At 39.9% G+C, this 23,386-nt stretch overlaps 1 protein-coding gene across 1 annotated transcript in view; it reads right to left on the minus strand.

Annotated features, from left to right (window-relative positions):
• CPA6 (carboxypeptidase A6) overlaps positions 1–23,386 on the minus strand; it is a 266,594-nt gene that overhangs the window by 139,890 nt on the left and 103,318 nt on the right. Inside the window, exon 2 of the mRNA XM_061122831.1 lies at positions 6,189–6,264. Coding sequence (XP_060978814.1) covers positions 6,189–6,264 — 76 coding nt within the window. The remainder of the gene's footprint in view (positions 1–6,188; positions 6,265–23,386) is intronic.

Here is a 23,386-nt window from a genome sequence, read left to right on the forward strand (position 1 = left end):
TGAAGGATCAGGGTAATCAGAATAAGAATACTGTAGGATTTTTCTTTTTTCTTTTTATTATTTTTGAAAGAATGTTTCCAATGTATTCCTGTCTTTCCCACAGATTGTATTATTTCTCTTAGTGTTTCTGTTATTGAGTTTACTAATTACCAATAGCCACACAAAGGGAGAAAAAACGGTATACCACCTCTGAAGTTTGTATTCCTGAAATGTAATCCATAACTGCATTTGAACATCTTGCCTGGGTTATAAGAGGCTTTCTTTCAAAAATCATGCCAGAGAAAGCAAAAGCAAAGTTGCTTCATTACTTTACAAAGCCTTTAGCAGAAAAATGTAAATGCTATTTCCTGCCCAGAACATTTTGACAGATTAAAGTTTTGGTCTCTTCTTCACATTTATCTTTCAATATCATTCAAAATGCTGTGTGTATCATCAGCTAACTTACTGAGCCACTGGCTGTTTGAGGTTATTCTATTAGATTTTTGTTGCTAAGTTACCATAAATTTAGTGGCTCAGTTTTTTACCATTTCTGTAGGTCAGAAGTGGCTTGGTTTTCTGCTTAGGGTGTCACAGGACTGCAATTAAGATGTCAGCCTAAAATGCAGTCTCATCTGGGACTCAGGATCCTCTTACATTCTCACTGGTTTATGGTAAAATTTACTTCATTGTGGTTGTAGAACTGAGGTCCCTGTTTTCCTTCTAGTCAACTGTCAAAAACTAGAGACCTCCTGCAGTTTCTTGCTATGTGGCAGCTCTCAGTCTAGATGTTTGATTTCCTCCAGGCCAGCAGGAGTCTATCTTTCTGATTTCTGCTTTTTGCAATCATGTGGGGGAAAGCACTCTGATTTTAAAGTGTTCACCTGATTAGGTCAGGCCCACCTGAGCTATCTCCCTACTTTAAGATCAACTCATTTGGTACCCTACTTATATTTGCAAAATCCTTTAAAAGCAGTGCCTAGATTAGTGTTTAATGGAATAGCTGGGAGAAGGTATGTATATACCAGGGCTAAAAATCTTGAAGCTCATCTTAGATTTCTGTCTTTCATAGCAATGCTTAAGAGATCCTCTAATGGCACAATCAGTTTCTAATGAAACTCAGAACAAGTAACCCCTGCAGCAAGAATTCTATCATCCATTTTCTTTTTTACAAGTTTCCTAATCCATTAAACCATCCAGTTGGATGTTTGAACTTGTGAGCTCCTCGGGACCACAGGTGTTCTGGACTCCTGTGGGTCCAGCTGCATGACTTGGGCGGGTACCAAGGAGGATTAAAGAAGAAAGCAGTCAACTAGAGCACAATGCTGAGGAGGGAGGTCACACCTGGGCAAGGAAGCAGCCAAGTTCACAACTAAGCAAAGAGAAAGGATAAAGCCTGCCTCATATGAAGTGCAGCTTTTCCCCATGGAAATTTATGACTCTAGATATATCACTCAAAGATACTAAGAAAACTAATATTTTCGAGGACATGTTTTAGTTTGAAAAAATGATAAACTTTTGGACAGAGGGCAGTTTTTTATCCTACAGACCTCTGGAGAGAAAATTGGAAATAAACATCATTAGTTTTTCTTTCACCAAGACTGTGTCAATTCTCTTAGAGAAACTTTGTGATCTTACATAAAGCCATTTTTGTTTGTTCAGAGCACAACGAATTTGCAAAGAAATGTAGGCAGAACATGGTATTCAGACTTTAATTTTACTCACCTGCAAACTGTCCCCTTTCCATCATAATTTTATTTAAATCATGGTTATGCTCTTAATTAACAATTTAATTGGTTAGTGCTTTCTCAATCCAGTTCTCTGGAGGCATGGTTTTCTGTTTAACTTTCTTGTTTTAATTCTTCAGCGAAACCATAAAATTTAATTAGGAAAGTAACCAGCTTTGTAACAGCAGTTCTCTGTCTAATTAGCTATGCTCTGACAGTACCTTCTCAGATTCCATTCAGCATTGCACACACACTTTGCATTTGTTCAGGTTTTAAATAAGGCTTGTGAATTTAGCCTAAGCACATATTCCAATTGTTTTTCATTTTTCCATAAATGCTTGGTTACAGCCAGTGAAAACAGAAAAAGTAACTTAGAGCGTTCATATGTTCATGTGCTAAGTCACTTCAGTCATGTCTAACTCTGAGCAACCCTATGAACCATAGCCCGCCAGGCTCCTCTGTCCGTGGGATCTCTCAGGTAAGGATACTGGAGTGGGTTGCCATGCCCTTCTCCAGGGGATCTTCCCGACTCAGGGATTGAACTTGCATCTCTTAACATCTCCTGCATTGGCAGGTGGGTTCTGTACCACAAGTCCCACCTTGGAAGTCCTAAAGCATTTATATATGATGTTAAACCAAGAGCCATCAGAGCCCAAGATGTAGAAATGTTATCTTACTGTGCTTAATCATTTTTATTGCTGCAGAACAAATGACCACAAGCTCAGCTTAAAACAATCCCCATTTATCATCTTACAATTCTATAGGTTGGAAGTCCAGATGCAGCTGGCTGGATTTTTTCTTCACGATTTCACCAAGCAAAGATCAAGGTAGAAGCTGGGCTGGAATTTCATCTGGACCTCAGGGTCATTTTCCAAGCTTGTATGCTTGTGGCAGAATTCTTAATGGTTGCAGGACTGACATCTCCATCTCCTTGCTGCCTATCACTGGGGATGGCTCTTATGTCCTCATGGCCACTCTCCTTATCACGGGGCTCCCATGTTCGGTTCACAACACAGCAGCTTGATTCTAGGCCAGTGGGAGCACTTCTCTGACTTCGTCGTCTGTGAACAGCTGGAGAAAACGCTCTGCTTTTAAGAGGCTTGCCTGACTAGGTCAGGCCCACCCTGGTAATCTCCCTTCTGCCACATAATACATTATATATTAAGAGAATGACTATCTTATAGCAACAGCCCCCCACCCCGACCTCCACACACACTCAGAGGAGGGATTATGCAGGATGTGTACACCATGGGGTAGAAATTGTGGGGCCACCTTAGGATTCTGCCTGCCACAGTATGCTGCAGGCAAAGAAGGCAACTGAAAGCCTCTGGCAAACTCTCCCATCTCTCCGTGGAGGCCGTGCACGGGGTGTGCTGAAGAGCTGTTAACAATGGCCCCGGTTCTGTCCCGCCAGCTCCACAGGGCATCGGATGGCAGACTGTCACATTCTTTCTTCTCTGCAGGCTGCTTTCTCTGCCTGGCCAGAATTGCCATTTTCAGCAGTGCAAGAGGATCACGGGATGAAATCACATGAATTTAGAAATGACATCAAGTTAACATGACGCTTTCGGATAGAAATTTATTTAAGCTCTGGGCCTCAAACTTCAGCCCAATAAAATAATTTATAGGCTGAGTCGTAAGAGTCCTCCAGCAATCACTGAAACTGGAGGTGGTCTTGGTGACCCCCTGACTCAAGGAATAAAGTAGGTAAGAGCACGATATTGATCACATTCTGAGACTAGGCTCCACTGCCCTGCAAACTCAGCTTTAACCCTCTCCATTGTGACTAGGGTCGGAGAACACAGAATAGAGTCAGGAGGTGGACTGACTTGGGTTCTAGAAGGTTTGGACTGCCTAGATGTGTATTCCAGTTCTGCACTGTGACCTGGGAAGTTCCTCAACCTCTATCTGTCTCTCCCAGTTTCTCTGTCTGTTCAGTTCAGTTGCTCAGTCATTCCGGCTCTTTGCGACCCCACAGACTGCAGCATGGCAGGCTTCCCTGTCCATCACCAACTCCCAGAGCCTCCTTAAACTCATGTCCATCGAGTCGGTGATGCCATCCAACTATCTCATCCTCTGTCACCCCTTCTCCTCCTGCCTTCAATCTTTCCCAGCATCAGGGTCTTTTCCAGTGAGTCAGTTCTTCGCATCAGGTGGACAAAGTATTGGAGTTTCAGCTTCATCATCAGTTCTTCCAATGAATATTCAGGATTGATTTCCTTTAGGATTAAGTGTTTTGATCTCCTTGCAGTCCAAGGGACTCTCAAGAGTCTTCTCCAACACCACAGTTCAAAAGCATCAATTCTGCAGTGCTCAGCCTTCTTTATAGTCCAACTCTCACATCCATATATGACTACTGGGAAAACCAAAGCTTTGACTAGACAGACCTTTGTTGGCAAAGTAATGTCTCTGCTTTTTAATATGCTGTCTAGGTTGGTCATAACACAGCAGTAATAACAATACCCAATTCATTGTGTTGTTGAAATGAGGCCGTTCTGGAAAGCACTTAGCACTGTAACCATCACATGGTGACTGTGAGGGACTGGATGTAACTGTCTGTGACGTGGACTCAGAGTGTCATCACCACTTGAAATATTAACTCCAACTCCCTCCCCTTCACTCTGCTCCCCTCTTTCCTCACCAGTCCCTTCCCCTTCTCTCAATTGTCTTCTAAGCTCCTTCACATCCAACTCATTTCCTTCTCTGGTTTATTCCCTTTCCTTAAGGACCAAATGAAAACAATCTACAGGAACGTATTTTTCTGTACACATTTTTTCTGTATACGATTTTGTGTTTTTCTTAAGTACCAAAAGTCACAATGTAAATGTGCTGTTATCAGGGTCTACTGTCTTGTCTACGCTTAGCATCTTTTGGTTTCATCTACAATGACTGAATTGAGTTGATAAGGAATTCCCACAGTTCCCACTGATATAATGTTATTGCTTTTCATAATGGTAAGTGATTATCATATATAGAACTAGGCAATTTCATTTTCATAACTCTGTAAGGCCTACCAGGTAAACATATTCACAAAATGGAGAAAAAGTCCTTTGATGAACAATTTTTTCCCCAATATTTGGTTCAGAATATTTGTTCCCTGAAATTCTGCACACTAAAATGAAAGGGGGCTCTTTTACTTTTCCAGTGATATGTCTACCACACAATGTCAGTGGAGACAGAAGCTTCTACTTGAACCTTGCTTTGTTTCACTGCAACTTTTGAGTCCCTGGGGTACTTTTCAGAGAGTGTTCAGGTATTGCTGCTAAAAAAATCTATAATGGGGTTGATGATCATATGTGACCAGAGGTAGCTCAATGTCAGTACCCAGAATCAGAGATTCCTTTGAAGGGGAGATGGGACTTAGGACATGCCTGGTGAGCTCAGCCTCACTGGTATTGGAGAAAATCATAGGAGTTTGGAGTAAACTCCTGCATCCTCATTCATGAGTCCCTGTCATGAGACCCCAACTTAAATTGGCACTGCCTGTGTAGGAACCATGGATGAGGAGGAAGAAAGCAATCAACAAAAGTTCAAATAAACTTCCTTTGCAAGTAAAGTTAGTATCTGAAGGGAAGACGTCAAAGAGAAACATCAAACCAAAAATAAAAGACCAAAAATCTGATAATTATACATATCTCCAGAAGCTACCGAATTTATCCTTCCTCTGTCATCCCCCTAACACCATCTCCAGGTAGAACTGTATGCCAGTCCTAGGACACTTGTTTGTCTATCCCACACTGAGGTTAATGAGACCCCCTGGTAAATCTGCTTTCCTTTCCATTAAAATGAAGCTAGAGCACCATAAACTTTATGGGATGCTTCTGTGCTTGTTAGGCACGGAAAAGAGACTATCAACCCCACTTCTCATCATAACCTTTTAGCTAAAGTTAACACTCAATTATATATAGTAATAGGGAGATGAGAAATCCTCTAACTCTAAAATCCATAGAATTCATCAAAGATTAAATAATCAAAGTCATTCAACCTTTGCCAACAGAATTCTCTTATCAGACTCACTGAAACATAGCAAAATTAATTAACTTGAATTTCTAGCTTTATTTTCCTCCGCTCGTGTCTGCTTGAAGTTTTAATTAGAAGGAAAGTGTCTAGATGATCAGCAGGAAGATTTCAAGGAGGAGAAGTGAAGCTCTGGAAAATTACTAACTAAATTCACTCATTCGTTAAGAAAACCTTACTGAGCTTCTGATGTTCAAGACACTCATTGAGAACAGAGCAACAAACAAAAATAGAAAAGCTCTCTCATGAAGCTTACATTCTAAGGGAGATGGAAAATAGACTAGTAAATAGAAAACTGGTCAGATATATAAAATCTGGGAGTAACCTTAACTATACGTTCAACGCACTTCCAGGTTATCTCTTATTGTTTTCTTCCCATGGCTACTGAAGTCCGTGATTCAGCCTCAGTCAGCAAAGCCTTGTAAACACATTGTGAGCATAATGACAAGTGAGTGGACACTTGCTTACCTTCAGCTGGTGGCATATTTTCTTCAGTACAAATGCTTCCTCTTCTGTATTGGGAATAAATCTTATCACCTTATCACTACAATAAAAGGAAAAAAAATGGTGAGGTATACCTTTCAAAAATAAAGATACAGCCATTTCTATATTTTAAAAAAACTGCCTTTGCATTTAGGAAAATCAGAAAAATTTTAGACTGGCCAGTAGGAATTTTATTGCATTCTTGGTACTCTATGGTAGTTTTGATCTTTTTTTCCCTCTGTCTTAAAACTATTCATTTTTTCCATCAGTTTTTGAAGATTACAAATTCACACTCAAGCAGAGAAAGGTAAAAAAAAAAAAAAAAACAGTAACAGTGGCAACAGGATAAGAACTTCCATGATATCTCAGAGCAGATACTGAGAAGGAAAATTCCCGATGATAGGAAAAAAAAAAAAAAGCAAAAAAGCCTACTTAAAAATTTTAACTTTATGTTGAAAGGGAACGTGATTTTTGATAAGAGGACCCATGACATCCATACACAGTGGAACATTTCTGGTTTGGATTCTTCCCACATTGAGAACATAAAGATAAGCCCATCTCTAAGAGACATCTTATTTCTTGAGTACACAGCTTACCAACTGGTATGTGAGACCAAACTGGAGGGAACCCCCTACCCCCATTGTTTGTGGGTGTGCCATTAAATACCAATGGCTATAAAATTTTGTTATTTAACTTTTATTTTTTAAATTTATTTTTCTTGAAATATAATTGATTTATAATGTGTTGGTTTCTGGTGTACACCTTTCATTCAGTTATATATGTATATATTTTTTTCTTTTTCATATTATTTTCCATGATGGTTTGTTATGCAACATTTTGAAAGTGATAAAAACTTAAAATCAATTTTTACAGCCATTAAAAATTTTTCACAGTTAAAATTACATCTGAGCAGTCTACAGATTCTGAATTGCCTAAGAAGACTAGAGGTGTCATGCTTTCCACCAGAGAGTTCTCTGCAGTGGTACTTATCCCCCAGGTGTGCTAGACACATATTATCACTTTCTAATTTTGTCATGATGAGCTTGAGAAGCACAACTCTAGTATATAATAATCACAACTATATATGTATAACTGAATGTGCTGTATGCCTGAAACTAACACACCGTAAATCAACTGCACTTCAATAAAAAATTAATTTATCATAGTAAAAAGCCCCACAGCTGTTCAATGAGTTTTTCATGGAGTAGAAACTTACTAAATATTTATTAGCAGATTGGTATAAAGGAGATCATTGAGAATAATTGGCTTCCAAAGGAAATGTAAGGAAAAATGAAGTATAAGAGGAACGAGTATTTTCCATTATCTTCAATGGCATTTTACAATGACTGCAGCAAAATAGAATGTTATCAATACCACATATAAAAAGCACAAAACAAAGACTCTAGCAGTTCAGCCACAGCTTCTCTCTCCAGCCTCAAAGTTGTACCAGAATAAGGATGGAATTTATGAGCTTTTCCATGGTTTTACCATTTAGATGAATTGCAGTCTCAAAGACTAGGTTAAGATTGATATGGAGGACATCAGAGCCCAAGGGAGACTTTGGATTTGTTGGACAGTCATTCTTTAGGGCTGTGTGCCCATTTCCCATAATTTTTGCTTTCTGCTTTCAAATGACCCTGTTATACCTTCCTTAGGCCTACGAGTTAAAAGACCCCTGGAATGCTGAATGATAATTTAGTATGTTGTACGCACTCCTACTCAGCATGGCTTTGTAGCTTTGGCTTTGTATTCCTCAAAAACATCAGACAAAACAACCTCTTGCTACCTGTGTCATAAAGTCCATTTTCCTGGAAAGAATAAAAAAGTAGAAGGAAAGGAAAAAAAAATCAAGTCACTGTAAAAAAAAAAACACTTCAAATATGACTTTAAATTTAAATTTAAATGCAATTACACTTCTTCTTTTATTCTTTTTTTTCATTTCTATTACACATTTCTCTGACCTTTGTGTTTTCTGAATTCATAATATCCTGGCCTCTCCCACCTGACCCAATATAATTCTCAGAAAAGAACAATTCCAATGGATGATATGGTTGTTTTTTGAGGGATGGATCGCTTGACAGCTTGCTGAAAAACACCTCCATCTGGGGCCCTGTCAGCTCCTCAAGAGTGCAAAGAAAGCAATCTGTAGCTGTTTTACAGCTATGGGAAGTTTTTTTTTTTTTTTTTAAGATGATGGATAATTCAACCTGGCAATTGGTTCCTCCTCTGTGAGTACAGAATAAAAGGGGACCACCCTGGGGATTATTAACCCTGAAAGTGATTGTTCAGACCCAGTTTTGTCATTTTTATCACAAGAAGTCCACTTCATCTCAGCTTGTAGAAATTTTCAGGTGTGACTTGAGAAATGTGTTTATTATCATTTGATTACTTATCAAAGAACAGAGAATAAGGAAAGCTATTTCACAAAGCCCATGAAATGTCATACTTTTTTGTAAGCTCATAAATTATATTGGTAACTAGCCAGTAACCAAAACCCAAGAGCTCTTTATTCAGCATGTAAGACCAGTGCCTCCCAAGTGCCCCATTTGTTTTACCAAACAGAAAACTTATTCTCCCTAGATCCATTAGCTAGTCTTTTTCAAAGTGGTAAACAATAATTCTTGGACTGCAAGGAGATCAAACCAGTCAATCCTAAAGGAAATCAACCATGAATACTCATTGGAAGGACAGATGCTGAAGCTGAAGTTCCAATACTCTGGCCATCTGATGCAAAGAGCTTCTCATTGGAAAAGACCCTGATGCTGGGAAAGACTGAAGGCAAAAAAAGAAGGGAGTGGCAGAGGATGAGATGGTTAGATAGCATCACCAACTCAATGGATATGAGTTTGAGCAAACTCTGGGAGATAGTGAAGGGCAGGAGAGCCTGTGTGTCCTGCAGTCCATGGGGTTGCAAAGACTCAGACATGACTTAGCAGCTAAACAAAACCAGCAAAACAAAAATTCAGGACCACAAACAGGAGAGTTTCAGGAAGTCAAGTAGCTACTGAAACTTAGGAAAACTAGCCATGCACAACTATCAAAGAAGATGAACTGAGGCTTCCTTCATAAAGTGAAAGTGTTAGTCTCTCAGTCGAGTCTGACTTTTCGACCCCATGGACTGTAGCTGCCAGGCTCCTCTATCCCTGGGATTCTCCAGGCAAGAATACTGGAGTAGGTTGCCCTTCCCTTCTCCAGATTTTCCCAATCCTTTACAATGTATCAGTTTTCTTCAACCGCTAGGTGGCAACATCATTTTAAGGCCCTTTGGGATTAGAAGGAGAGACTCAAAGGTCTGAATGCAGGTTAAGGTTAGGGGCATGAGTGGGCAACCAGCTGCTCCGCTCGCACGTATGGGCATTTGTAAGTCAGAGATTTCTAACTCAGCCTACATAAAGTTGCCAGAAAGATTGCACAGATGTTTTTAATTACAGTTTAAGGATGTGGTATAGACAACAGGTAAGTAATCTCCCAGTATTTATTAATATGCATTCACTAATGCTATACTGATGTTTTGTCCCTTTGTCTTACAGGACAAATGAGGTTTTGTTGTAATGTTAGCATCAGGTCTGGTTGTAAATCTGATGACTAATTCTTATGTACCATGTGTGCATGCTAAGTTGCTTCAGTTGTGTCCAACTCTTCACAACCCTGTGGACTGTAGCCTGCCAGGTTCCTCAGTTCATGGGATTCTCCAGGCAAGAATACTGGAATGTATTGCTATGCCCTCCTCCAGGGGATCTTCCTGACCCCAGAGATTGAACCTGCATCTCTTATGTCTCCTGCATTGGCAGACAGGTTCTTTACCACTAATACCACCTAGGAAGCCCTTATGCACCATAGCAACCACATGAATAAGAGTAAATAAATTTAATTGATTTAAAAACTATTATAACCTAGAGGGCTGGGATGGGTTGGGAGATGGGAGGAAGGCTCAGGAGGGAGGGGACATATGTCTGACAATGGCTGATTCATGTTGATGTATGACAGAAACCCATACAACATTGTAAAGCAATTATCTTTTGGTCAAAAATTAATTAAAAAGAAACTATTACTGAATGTTTAATAAGATACTAAGTGAAGCCAGACAGAAAGACAAATATACTGCTTATATGCAGAATCCAAAAATAGGATACAAATGAACTAATTTACAAAACAGAAATAGACTCACAGACACAAAGAACAGATTTATGATTACCAAAGGGGAAAGGGTGGGATAAATTAGAAGTTTGGGGTTAACATCTACACACTATAATATGTAAAATAGATAACCAACAAGGACCTACCATAAAACACAAGGTACTCAATGTCTTGGACTTCCCTTGTGACTCAGCTGGTTAAGAACCTACCTGCAATGTGGGAGACCTGGGTTTGATCCCTAGGTTAGGAAGATCCCCTAGAGAAGGGATAGGCTACCCACTCCAGTATTCTGGCCTGGAGAATTCTATGGACTGTATAGTCCATGGGGTTGCAAAGAGTCAGACAACACTGAGTGACTTTCACTTTCACTCAATGTCTTGCAGTAACCTTTAATGAAAGAGAATATAAAAAATGCACATATGTGCATAACTAAATCACTCACTGTACACCTGAAACAAAGACAATATTGTAAATCAACTATATTTTAATAAAAAAATTAAAAAATGTCTAGTGAGAATATAATCTTAGAGAAGAGAATTCAGCAAGAGAGTGCCATCTCAAACTTGTTACCGTCAATCTGAGTCTCAGCGTCCTTGTTGCAGGAGTAGGGGAATGAACACCCAGTTGCCTTTTCATTACATTTTAAAATTAAGTTTAATTATATATACATCTAAAATTTTTTAAAGTATGGTTGACTTACAACATTATATTATTTTCAGGTGCACAACATCGCGATTCAATTTTTTTTATAGATAACACACCAAAGTTACAGAATATTGACTATCTTCCCTGTGTTGTATATCTCTGTGACCCATTTATAACTAGTAGTTTCTTTTAAACCCCTTCACTTATTTCTCCCCTCTGCCTCACCTCTCTCAGTTGTAACCACTAGCTTGTTCTCTGTATCTATGAGTCTATTTCTGTTTTGTTCATTGGTCTTGTTGTTTTAAGTCACACATATAAGTCTCCTGCAAGTTGCAATGCAGGAGACCCAGGTTTGATCCCTGGGTCAGGAAGCTCCCCTGGAGAGAGGGGATGGCAACTCATTCCAATGTTCTTGCCAGGAGAATCCCCATAGACAGAGGAGCCTGGTGGGCTTCAATCCACGGGTCGCAAAGAGTCAGACAAGACTGGGTGACTAGGCGCACAGGCACATAAAGTGAAAACATGTAGCATTTGTCTTTCTCTGACTTTTGTAACAAAGCAAAACAACAAAGACTATATTGTTTGAGTTCAGTGCCTGCTGTAGTCATTGCTATGCCTTGACCACACCACAACAATGGAAGAACATCCGTTTATGTCAACTTGGGACTTCCCAGGTGGCTCAGTGTAAAGAATCTGCCTGACAATGCAGGAGATGCAGGTTTTAATCCCTGGGTCAGGAAGATCCCCTGGAGAAGAAAATGACAACCCCCTCCAGTATTCTTGCCTGGAGAATCCCATGGACAGAGGAGCCTGGTGGGCTACAGTTCATAGCGTCACAAAAGAGTCAGACATGACTTAGCGACTAAACAACAACAAATGGGCACTTTGAGAGTCCTTTTCCTCAGCCTCTTTTTGAAACACACAGATGTGAAGCTCCAGATTTTTCCTCTGGTTCCTGGCATGATCTTTCACAATTAATGCTATCATCAAACTCTACATTTCCTTGTAAGTTAGAGCTAGTATATGAATCCATGTTTATAAAAATCGAAATATTACAGAGGTACCTCCCACACCCACATCCCTAGGAGACCAAAACCTTCCTCAATTTCTTCCAGCTGAGTGGGAAGCTTTTCTAGATGCTTTGAGGTTCTCTGCTTTATACAGACTTGCTTCTAGAATCCCATTCCTGTCCCACTGCTGGGCATTGGAACCCCATCCTTAGCTTGAGGGCCCCATTTCAAAGTCCTGACTCCCAGACCACAATGCATCCGTTTTTCTTTCCACTTCAGCTTCGGTTTTTCTTTTCCCTCAAATGTTTGGCACCTGTAAGTTTTCTCTTTTTTTCTTTCTCCAAAGCTCAGTTATTCACTAAAACAAATAGCAGGGCAGTAGCATCATGCACTCTGAAGGCAAGTTGCCAACATCATCTGTGTGGCCTTAGGCAAGGTTCTTAACCTCTCTGTGTCTCAGTCCTTCTCTTAGTGGATTGGGGAGAATTGTACTTAATTCATGGGCTATTCAATGAGTGAGGGTGTAAGGAGCATTCAAGTCAAGTGCTTAGAGTAATACCTGACATATAGTCAGATATTATAGATGTTTGATATTATTATTACATTTTGGCATTTTCCCCTTTGATCCGGTATTAATACTTTGAGAGTTCCTGACACATCCTTCCTTCATATTCTCTCCTGTTCTAATCTGTTGAGTGGAAGAATGAATAAGATTCTCAAGAAGAACTGGCTTGAAGCAGACCTTCAGGGGGCCTCAGAAAGTGTGACCTGTCTGCACTCTCCCTTCCAGCTGTCTTTTTCTTGGTATCATATAACTGCTTCCCTGGGGACCATACCTAACTTGACACCTAACCTAAAGACAGTCTGTGGATGGTAGGGTGGCATGACAAGTGAGTCCTGCCCAGCTAGGCTCCCTCTACGGCTGGCGGCCAACAGCCGACGCAGTCAGATCCTGTCATGGGGAGCTTGCACTTGAGACATAGAGAACAAAAGATCAGTTAGTTTGCAGGGTCTGGAGCAGCAGCACTGGGCTCAGAACTGCTGAGTGACCCCAGAGGCAAAGTCCTCAAGCAGGAAGCACAAGCGCTGGATGCACAGCCCTTCGTGATGATTATTTGGTTTCAGGACCCGTGTTAGAAATAGTCCCCCTTCTTCTGTGTTTCCTGATAAACTTCTGGGCTTCCCAGATGGCACTAGTGGTCAAGAACCTGCCTGCCAGTGCAGGAATCATAAGAGACACAGGTTCGATCCCTAGTCGGGAAGATCCTCTGGAGGATGGCAGGGCCACCCACTCCAGTTTCTTGCCTGGAGAATCCCATGGACAGAGGAGCCTGGCGGGCTATAGTCCATAGGGTTGCAAAGAGTTGGGCATGATTGAAGTGACTTAGCAAGCATGATAAGCTTCTATCTGATGTATCTGGAACATGTCTTTTCTAAACCTAACAAATGCACTGGTATTAAGAACACAAATTCTAGTACTTCAGTTTTTCATTCCTGTCTCGAAGTCACTGAAATTATCTTCTCTGATCCAGTTCCCTCTCATTCAGGAAAGAAAAAAGAATTAGGTTGGATTCCAATCTGGGCTGCTCCACTTGACCAATCTGTACAAACACGTAGAGCCAACAATACCTGATCCTTAATTGGGGAAACACTAAAATATTGTCACATGAGGTTTTTGTGAGAATTTTTCTTTTTTAAAAATTTATTTATTTTTAATTGGAGGATAATTGCTTTACAATGTTGTGTTGGTTTCTGGCTTATATCAGCATGAATCAGCCATAGGTGTACATATGTCCCCTCCCTCTTGAACCTCCCTCCCACCTGTCTAGGTTTCCACAGAATACCAGGCTGAGCTCCCTGTGTTATACTGTGAATTCCCACTGGCTGTCCATTTCAAGGATATGTGGTAAGGATATGTTTCAATGTTACTTTCTTAATTCATCCCACCCTCTCCTTCCCACACTATGTCTACAAGTCTGTTCTCTTATGTCTGCATCTCCTTTGCTGATCTGCAAATACATTCATCAGTACCATTTTTCTAGCTTCCATATATATGTATTGATATATGATATTTGTTTTTCTCTTTTTGACTTACTTCACTTTGTATAACAGACTCTGTGTTCATCCACCTCAACAGAACTGACTCAAATTCATTTCTGTTTATGGCGGAGTAATATTCCACTGTATATATATATACCACAACTTCTTTATCCACTCATCTGTTGATGGACATCTAGGTTGCTTCCATGTCCTGGCTATTGTAAATAGTGCTGCCATGACACTGGGATACATGTATCTTTTATAGCTGTGGTTGTGAAATCACTTGACCACACTTTTTTAAAGTTATGTTATATGCCAGGCACAGTGGTGGGTGCTATGGATACAATAGTTCCTATCATGATGGGCTGATACTCATACCGTGGTGAGAAACACCTGTCTGAGAAATACCTAACTTATCACAGCCTTCAGTGCATAGTAGCTACTATTATTACCTCTACAGAAAAATACTTTTCTCACCCTTTAAAAAACTTAAAGAGCTGAAATCAGTTGCTTTTCCAAGTGTGTTTCACTGTAAATATCAGAAGCAACCCATGATTTAGTCGTGGATATTTTTAACTTTCTTTGGTTATTGGTAGTGTTTTTATTTCTTAACATTTTCACATATATTTGAATCTAATCATTGATCAGGTTCTCTGTTTGGGACTGTTTCCTCTCTTCTCATGTAGCTCTTTGGCATCTGAAACATACATATGGATAATCTATTATTTTCTACAACCATGATTTATATAAAATAAAGGGAAAATTTCATAGATAGTCTTATAGTAATGGCTTCTTTGTTGGTACAAGCTACCCATGTTCAGTTTTTTAATAAAGACAATTTATCAGATGTGGAAAAGGGTTTCTAATGTTGTACTTCACAAGGTATTAGATAAGATGAGTGTAGTGGATGCTTTTGACTGCACCTTCTAAATCTATTTCCCCTCCTTAAACCCTAACAGAGCTGACTTGCTCAGATAAACACCCCATCCCCATATCTGGAATAAGTCTTGTCAGTCAATTAGAGCTGGGATATCCCTGGCAGTTTTTGTTAGTCTGGAGGTCTGAAGATGGCCACGTGCTATAAATGGACTCAATTAGGTTTAAGAGAAGGATTGATATTCCAAGGTTTAAGGAAAAATAAGATCCACTCTGTTGTTGAATAGAAACAATGTGTAACCCTGCTTGCCATGGCAGTATAATAAAGGAGAGAGTGAACTTTGGGGTGAAGCAGATTCTTTGGACCATTGGATGGAGAGACAGAAAGAACCCAGGTCTTTAATGAGCTTACAGAATCAACCAGTTTTCAAGCTTGTCCTGCCTCTGAACTTCCTGTTATATAGTGTAAAATTTATAGTGTAACATTTTTCTTTATTCTGTAGGCCAGTTTGAGTCATCTGCTTATAACCAAAAGCATGCTGCACAATAACGTGATTTTACTTATTTTGGATGTTTTTAAGAATAACATAAGGAAAACCAATATAATAAATTTAATGTTATTTAACAGCAAACACTCATCTCACATGCTAGCAAAGTAATGCTATTTCCAATTCTCCAAGCTAGGCTTCAACAGTATGTGAACCATGAACTTCCAGATGGTCAGGCTGGATTTAGAAAAGGCAGAGGAACCAGAGATCAAATTGCCAACATCTGTTGGATCATCAAAAAAGCAAGAGAGCTCCAGAAAAATACCTACTTTTCCTTTATTGAATATGCCAAAGCCTTTGACTGTGTGGATTACCACAAACTGTGGAAAATTCTGAAACAGATGGGAATACCAGACCACCTGACCTGCCTCTTGAGAAACCTGTATGCAGGTCAGGAAGCAACAGTTAGAACTGGACATGGAACAACAGACTGGTTCCAAATAGGAAAAGGAGTATGTCAAGGCTGTATATTGTCACCCTCCTTATTTAACTTCTGTGCAGAGTACATCATGAGAAACACTGGACTAGAGGAAGCACAGGCTGGAATCAAGATGGCCAGGAGAAATATCAATAACCTCAGATATGCAGATGACACCACCCTTATGGCAGAAAGTGAAGAAGAACTAAAGAGTCTCTTGATGAAAGTGAAAGAGGAGAGTGAAAAAGTTGGCTTAAAGCTCAACATTTAGAAAACTAAGATCATGGTATCTGGTCCCATCACTTCATGGCAAATAGATGGGGAAACAATGGATATAGTGACAGACTTTATTTTTTGGGGCTCCAAAATCACTGCAGATTGTGACTGCAGCCATAAAATTAAAAGACGCTTGCTCCTTGGAAGAAGCTATGACCAACCTAGACAGGATATTAAAAAGCAGAGACTTTACCAAGAAAGGTCCATCTAGTCAAAGCTATGTAGTCATGTATGGATGTGAGAGTTGGACTGTAAAGAAAGCTGAGCGCTGAAGAACTGAGGCTTTTGAACTGTGGTGTTGGAGAAGACTCTTGAGAGTCCCTTGGGCTGCAAGGAGATCCAACCAGTTCATCCTAAAGGAAATCAGTCCTGAATATTCATTGGAAGGACTGATGCTCAAGCTGAAACTCCAATACGTTGGCTACCTGATGTGAAGAACTGACTCACTAGAAAAGACCCTGATGCTGGGAAAGATTGAAGGCAGGAGAAGAAGGGGACGACAGAGGATGAGACGGTTGGATGGCCTCACTGATGCGATGGGCATGAATTTGACTAGGCTCCGGGGTTGGTGATGGACAGGGAGACCTGGTGTGCTACATACAGTCCATGGGATCACAAAGAGTCGGACACGACTGAGCAACTAAACCAAACTGAACTGTAAATAGGTGGCGCTAGTGGTAAAGAACCCATCTGCCAATGCAGGAGACTGAGACTTGGGTTTAATCCCTGGGTTGGGAACATCCCCTGGAGGAGGGCATGGCAACCCACTCCAGTATTCTTGCCTGGAGAATCCCCATGAACAGAGGAGCCTGGCGGGCTACAGTAGAGAGAGTCACATAGACTCAGACACAACTGAAGTGACTTAGCATGCACACAATAGTAAACAACATACTTCACATGTGGGAAAACACACATTGATATTCTTGCTTTCCTCCCTGAATACCATTCTCTAAAACACCCCTTTAATTTTGATGGCAGCTTAAAAAAAACTGTGTGTGCTTTCAAAAGGGGAGATTTACTCAATAGCTAAGACTCATCTTGCATTTGTAAGAAAAATAGGACAGTTTAAAATATTTGCTGAATTTTCTGAAATCTTGTATCTTGTGGAAGAATGAATAATAGGATGTTCACTTACTGAACAACAACAACAAAAAAGCCTTAATGCCCAAGCACAAAGAAATCTATTAAGTAATCCCATCTAGAAAAATTAATGTTCACATGTAGAGTCTATATTATAGAGGTTTCAGAGCTGTATTTCCCTTGTTGAAAGATTGTGTTTTGATGCACATGAAAAATTTCATTAAAAAGCAATAAATAAGAAGCAACTTGGCAGAGAATACTCAAGAAAGCTAAATGGAGTCTCCCTTCTTTGGTCATAGTTTATAGTTGCAATATAAAGTACTCAGAACATGAAGAAGCTCCCTGTGGCAATTTGCCTAGAACATGAAGATTTAGACTTCACTCTTGGATCAACATTAGGCAGAAGTGATGACCTTCTTTTTGTTGTTGTTGCTACAGTTATTTTCACAAGAGAGAAAAGAAAAACATAGTCTTCAAAAGCCTCACTCTTGTACTTCACTTTATAGCAGACAATTTCTCAAGAGGTTGAATACCTACTCTGACATCTCATATGTAATGACTGATCAAGAAATATTTGCTGAATTGAAATTGGCTTTTTGTAAACTGCTTTCAGATTTCTGAAATTGGCTTCCATTGTGCAGCTTAAAAATTCCCTATTCTCTTATTGGCACAGGTCAGAGAGGGAAAAAGCAATGAAATGCAACCCTACCATGAAGTTCTTTTTTTCTTACAGTAAAATATTATCTTTATTATGTCTCAAAGACTTTTTGTATATTATTGTCAAATAATTGTTTGACAACGCCTTCTTGTGATATTGAAGAATAGGACTCAATCAGTGAAAACTGTTACCACAACAGAGAACAAACCATTCATTCAGCAGGTATCTACCCATGTAAGTCCCAAGGTGGCTGTAGCCAGGAAATTAAAAGATGACTGCTTCTTGGAAAAAAAGCCATGACAAACTTTGTGTATTAAAAATCAGAGACATCATTTTGTAGACAAGGTCTGTATAGTCAAAGCAATGGTTTTTCCACTAGTCATGTACAGATGAAAGGGTTGCATCATAAAGAAGGCTGCGCACCAAAGAATACTGATTCTTTTGAACTGTGGTGCTGAAAAAGACTCTTGAGAGTCCCTTAGACAGCAAGGAGATCAAGCCAGTCCACCCTAAAGGAATGCAAACCTGAATACTCATTGGAAGGACTGATGCTGAAGCTGAAGCTCCAATACTTTGACCACCTGATGCAAAAAGCCAACTCCTTGGAAAAGACCCTGATGCTAAGAAAGATTGAAGGCAGGAGGAGAAGGGGGTGACAGAGGATGTGATGGTTGAATGGCATCACCGACTCAAAGGACATGAGTTTGAGCAAGCTCGAGGAGATGGTGAAGGACAGGAAAACCTGGTGTGCTGCAGTCCATGGGGTCGCAAAGAGTCAGACACGACTTAGTGACTAAACAAGAAGGACAGAATTGACTTATGAAGGGGGAGGGAGAGGCTAGATCCAGGTTAGACTAGAGGTAGAGACCATAGAATTCACTGCTGAGTTTATATATAACCAAAGCAGAGTTAGAGAACAACCACAGACGACCACTACATTTTGGCCATTAGCTGAGATAGAGAAGACCGGAGGCAGGTTTGGTGGAAAGATCAAGCTCCTTTTTCTTTCTGGACATGCTATATTTGAGATCCTATCAGGCCTTGGATAAGGTGATGAGTCAGTTGGATTATATGAACTTGGGGCTTGGCAGGAAGCTGAGGTCAGAGACACAAATTTAGGAGACATTAACATGTGGTTGGTACTTCCCAGGTGGCTCAATACTAAAGAATACACCTGTCAATGCAGGAGGCACAAGAGATGCAGGTTCGATCTCTGGATTGGGAAGATCCTCTGTGGTAGGAAATGGCAACTTGCTCCAGTATTCTTGCCTGAAAAATCCCATGGACAGAGGAGCCTGACTATAGTCTACGCAGTCACAAAAAGTCAAACACAACTGAGCACAGGCATGTGCACACACATGCACGCACACAACATATGGTTAGTATTTAAAACCCTGATACTCATTTCTCCTAACTAGGGCAAAGAGTGTTTAGAGAATAGTAAGATGTTGTAAATAGGATTTGGATTTCCCAGAAGTTGTTGGCCAGACTTTCTCTTTTCCTAGTTATTCCTTCATTCTGTTTGTAAACTTAGGATTTGAGAGTTCAGTAGAAATCATATGAGGCAAGAGAGCTGGGGAGAGAACAGCCCTGCTGCCATGCCACAAGACATACCTCATACATACAATGCTGCTTTGTTATCACAATGTCTCTCTCCACACACCTCTGCTCTAAATCTGAGTCAGGGTCAAATGCAACCTAAATCACATCTGGAACCAAGGGAGCTTAGGTTTTTGTAGCCTTTCTGGCCAGAAAGACACACAAGCAGAGGCTGCAGTAGGTGCTGAGAGAGCCAATCTAGTGTCCACCCCCCTGATCAGCAAAACACGGGCACTGGCTTTTAATTCTACAGGAGATTTAAAGAACACTTATTGGAAATCTGACATGCAGAAGTATTTTTTCCTTCTGGTGCACTACAGGGATGAAGCAGTTACAGAAAGCTGTGGAAAATTTCCCTTGGAAGCTATGAGCCAGTTTTCTAAATTAGCCTTTAATTTGTTAATCAAAAACAAGAATTGATTGAAATTACTGGGAACAGAACTGGGGGAAATAGCCAATGAAACGGGAAAAACAAAGCAGGCTCTGTTTACATTCTTGCCAAATGTATTCCTCAGTTTGGGAATTTGGAGTTTTTGTTTTTTTGGTCTTTTTATGATGTTAATTTTGTTTGGGGACATTTTTTAACCAGGAAACATTCTCATATTGTGGAAAGGGGTTGGTCTTTATATCTTTGGAGGTGACTGTGTTTACTGCTTTGTGGATATACAATTAATACAGAACATGGGATTGAGAGGGCAAACTCCTAAGTTCATTGCAGCATCATTCACAATAGCCAAGATGTGGAAATAACCCAAATGTCCAGTGCTGGATGAATGGACAAAGAAAATGTAGTATGAAGAGGCAACGGAATAGTATTCAGCCCTAAGAAAGAAGGAAATCTTGCCATTTGCCACAACGTGAATTGACCCAGAGAACATCACGCTAAGTGAAATAAGCCAGACAGGGAAAGACAAGTACTATATGACCTTACTTGTGAATGGAAACTAAAAAAAGCCAAACTCATAGCAAGTAGAATGGTGGTTGCCAAGGGCTGAGGGGTGAGGGGCATGGGAGATGCAGGACAAAGTGTACAAGCTTTCAGTTTAAGATGAGTGAGTTCTGGGAATTTAGTGCATAGCACTAGGTGACTATAGTTAATAATATTGTACTGTATACTTGGAAGTTACTGAGAGAACAGAACTTTAATGTCCTTCCCATAACAATAACAAAATTGTAATTTATGAGGTAAGGGATGTGTTTAATTAGCTCTATCATAGTAAACATTTCACATTATCATATTATACCTTAAACTTACACAAATTTAACATGTCAATTATATCTCAACAAAGTTAGAAGAACATCAAAAGTGCAAGTCTTAAATTTTTTCATGCAGAGACTAAGGTAGCTGTAAAAGACTACCCATACATTCCTATATCTTCTCTGCCTAAATTTTCAGGGGATGTTGACAAAGATGTCTAGAACTTATTTAAAATCATACTGGAGCTATCCGAATACAGTGTGAATATGGAATTGTCTTTTATGAAAAATAATTAGGCTTATAATAATTGCCCAAGTTGAATAGTCTGCAGAGAACTTTTTCAATTGCAATGTTTAACGTATTTATTTTTAATCCAAACAATAAATTACCATGATACCCAATAGTTTTTGAGTTTTTATTATCAATCTCTTTCTGGGTGTTTTATATATTTTATCTCATTTGATCATTTTATGATATTTTTGATCCTTTAGTGATTTAGTATTTGCTCAGTTTTAAGGTAGTATATTTGATTATTTCTATTCTTTAAGGACTTGAAGAAATGATAAAGGCAATGATTATCTGTACATACAAGAGCATAGAGTTAGGGTTGAATTTTGTCAAGGGTTATTCAATGTCTTAGAAGGATTACTTTGTCAGTAATTGTCCAGACTTGTTTATTGTGTCTGTGAGCAATGTATGACATCAGAACTGTACAGCTATCATCACTTGTGATTTGTTCTACTGAATCCGAAAATTTCTAAGGAACAAGAACTTTGAGGTAAACTAGTATAGCCACTATGGAGAACAGTGTGGAGATTCCTTAAAAAACTGGAAATAGAACTGCCATATGACCCAGCAATCCCACTCCTGGGCATACACACCGAGGAAACCAGATCTGAAAGAGACATGTGCACCCCAATGTTCATCGCAGCACTGTTTATAATAGCCAGGACATGGAAGCAACCTAGATGCCCATCAGCAGACGAATGGATAAGGAAGCTGTGGTACATATACACCATGGAATATTACTCAGCCGTTAAAAAGAATTCATTTGAATCAGTTCTAATGAGATGGATGAAACTGGAGCCCATTATACAGAGTGAAGTAAGCCAGAAAGATAAAGACCAATACAGTATACTAGTGCATATATATGGAATGAAAAAGATGGTAACGCTAACCCTATATGCAAAACAGAAAAAGAGACACAGATGTTCAGAACAGACTTTTGGACTCGGTGGGAGAAGGCGAGGGCGGGATGTTCTGAGAGAACAGCATTGAAACAAGTATACTGTCAAGGGTGAAACAGATCACCAGCCCAGGTTGGATGCATGAGACAAGTGCTCAGGGCTGGTGCACTGGGAAGACCTAGAGGGATGGGATGGGGAGGGAGGCGGGAGGGGGGATCAGGATGGGGAACACATGTAAATCCATGGCTGATTCATGTCAATGTATGGCAAAAACCACTACAATATTGTAAAGTAATTAGCCTCCAACTAATTAAAAAAAAAAAAAAAAAAAAAGAACTTTGAGGTAAGCTTGGCCTGATACAAAGCTCCTTGCATGGCAGTGGTGGCTGATACTGTGAAGATTTAAGGAAAACTGGCAGGACGACAACCAGCCTGTGGAGAAGGAACAGCAGCAGTGGGAGGGAAATGAGGAGACTTGTAGAGAGAAAGGCAGCTGGGCTTTGTCATTGCCCCTGTGGGATCCAAGAGCCTGCAAAGGCCCCAAACTCTGGACCTGACTTTTTTCCTTCCTTATTTCCTCTATTAAAGGAATGTGGTGACTCTCTGTATGATGTTGGGTGGTTTAGGTCTTTGAGTTCCTTTCCTGGAGGAAATTCTGAATTTACAGATCACCCTTGAATAACTCGGGGGTTAATCCACACATAATTTATCGTTGGCCCACCAGTATCTGAGATTCCTCTACATCCATGATTCAACCCATCAAGGACCATATAGTACTGTAATATTTACTATGGAAAAATATTCATGCATAAGTGGACCCTGGCATAGCAAACCCACCTTGGTAAGGGTCAACCAACTGTACTTTTCTTTTTTGGACTATCTGGCTCTATAAATGTAACCAATTCTGAAACACTTAAGTCAGGGGTTAAGAAATATGGTTGTGTAATTAACACCTCAGTTAAGATGCTTTTGGTTTCAAGTAACAGACAGCCCATCTTACAATAAACTAAATCATGTGGGAAATTATTTGCTTATCAATGAAAAGTCTAGCAATAAGTCAGCGGAGTTTGGTCAGGGCTCCAGCTTGATTTCTCCACAATTCTCTTAACTTTGTTCACTCAAGCCCACGTTACTCACGGTCACAAAATGTTTTGCAGCAGGCCCAGGTCTCACATCCATATACCGCATTGTCAGCAAGAAGGGCTTACTTTTCCTTCTCAACTACTGAAAGGAAAGAGTCCTACAGATTTAGATCAATAAGATGCCAAGCTCATCCTTGAACCAATCATGGTAGAAGAAGAATGTATTCTTCATGTTATCTAGGCTCACTCCTGCAGATGATGATGGGAAGATGGTGGTGATGGTGCTGGAGGTACCATAAAAACACATGACTATTTCACAATGAGGAAACAAACAATGTTTGTGTGTATAAACCAAGACACAATCCCACGTGCACTTTCTTTCCAATCTCTTGACAGCTGTCTTTCTTAGATTGCACCCAGGATTAGTGG

The sequence above is a fragment of the Dama dama genome, chromosome 21, assembly GCF_033118175.1.
Source record: "Dama dama isolate Ldn47 chromosome 21, ASM3311817v1, whole genome shotgun sequence".
Taxonomy (NCBI): domain Eukaryota; kingdom Metazoa; phylum Chordata; class Mammalia; order Artiodactyla; family Cervidae; genus Dama; species Dama dama.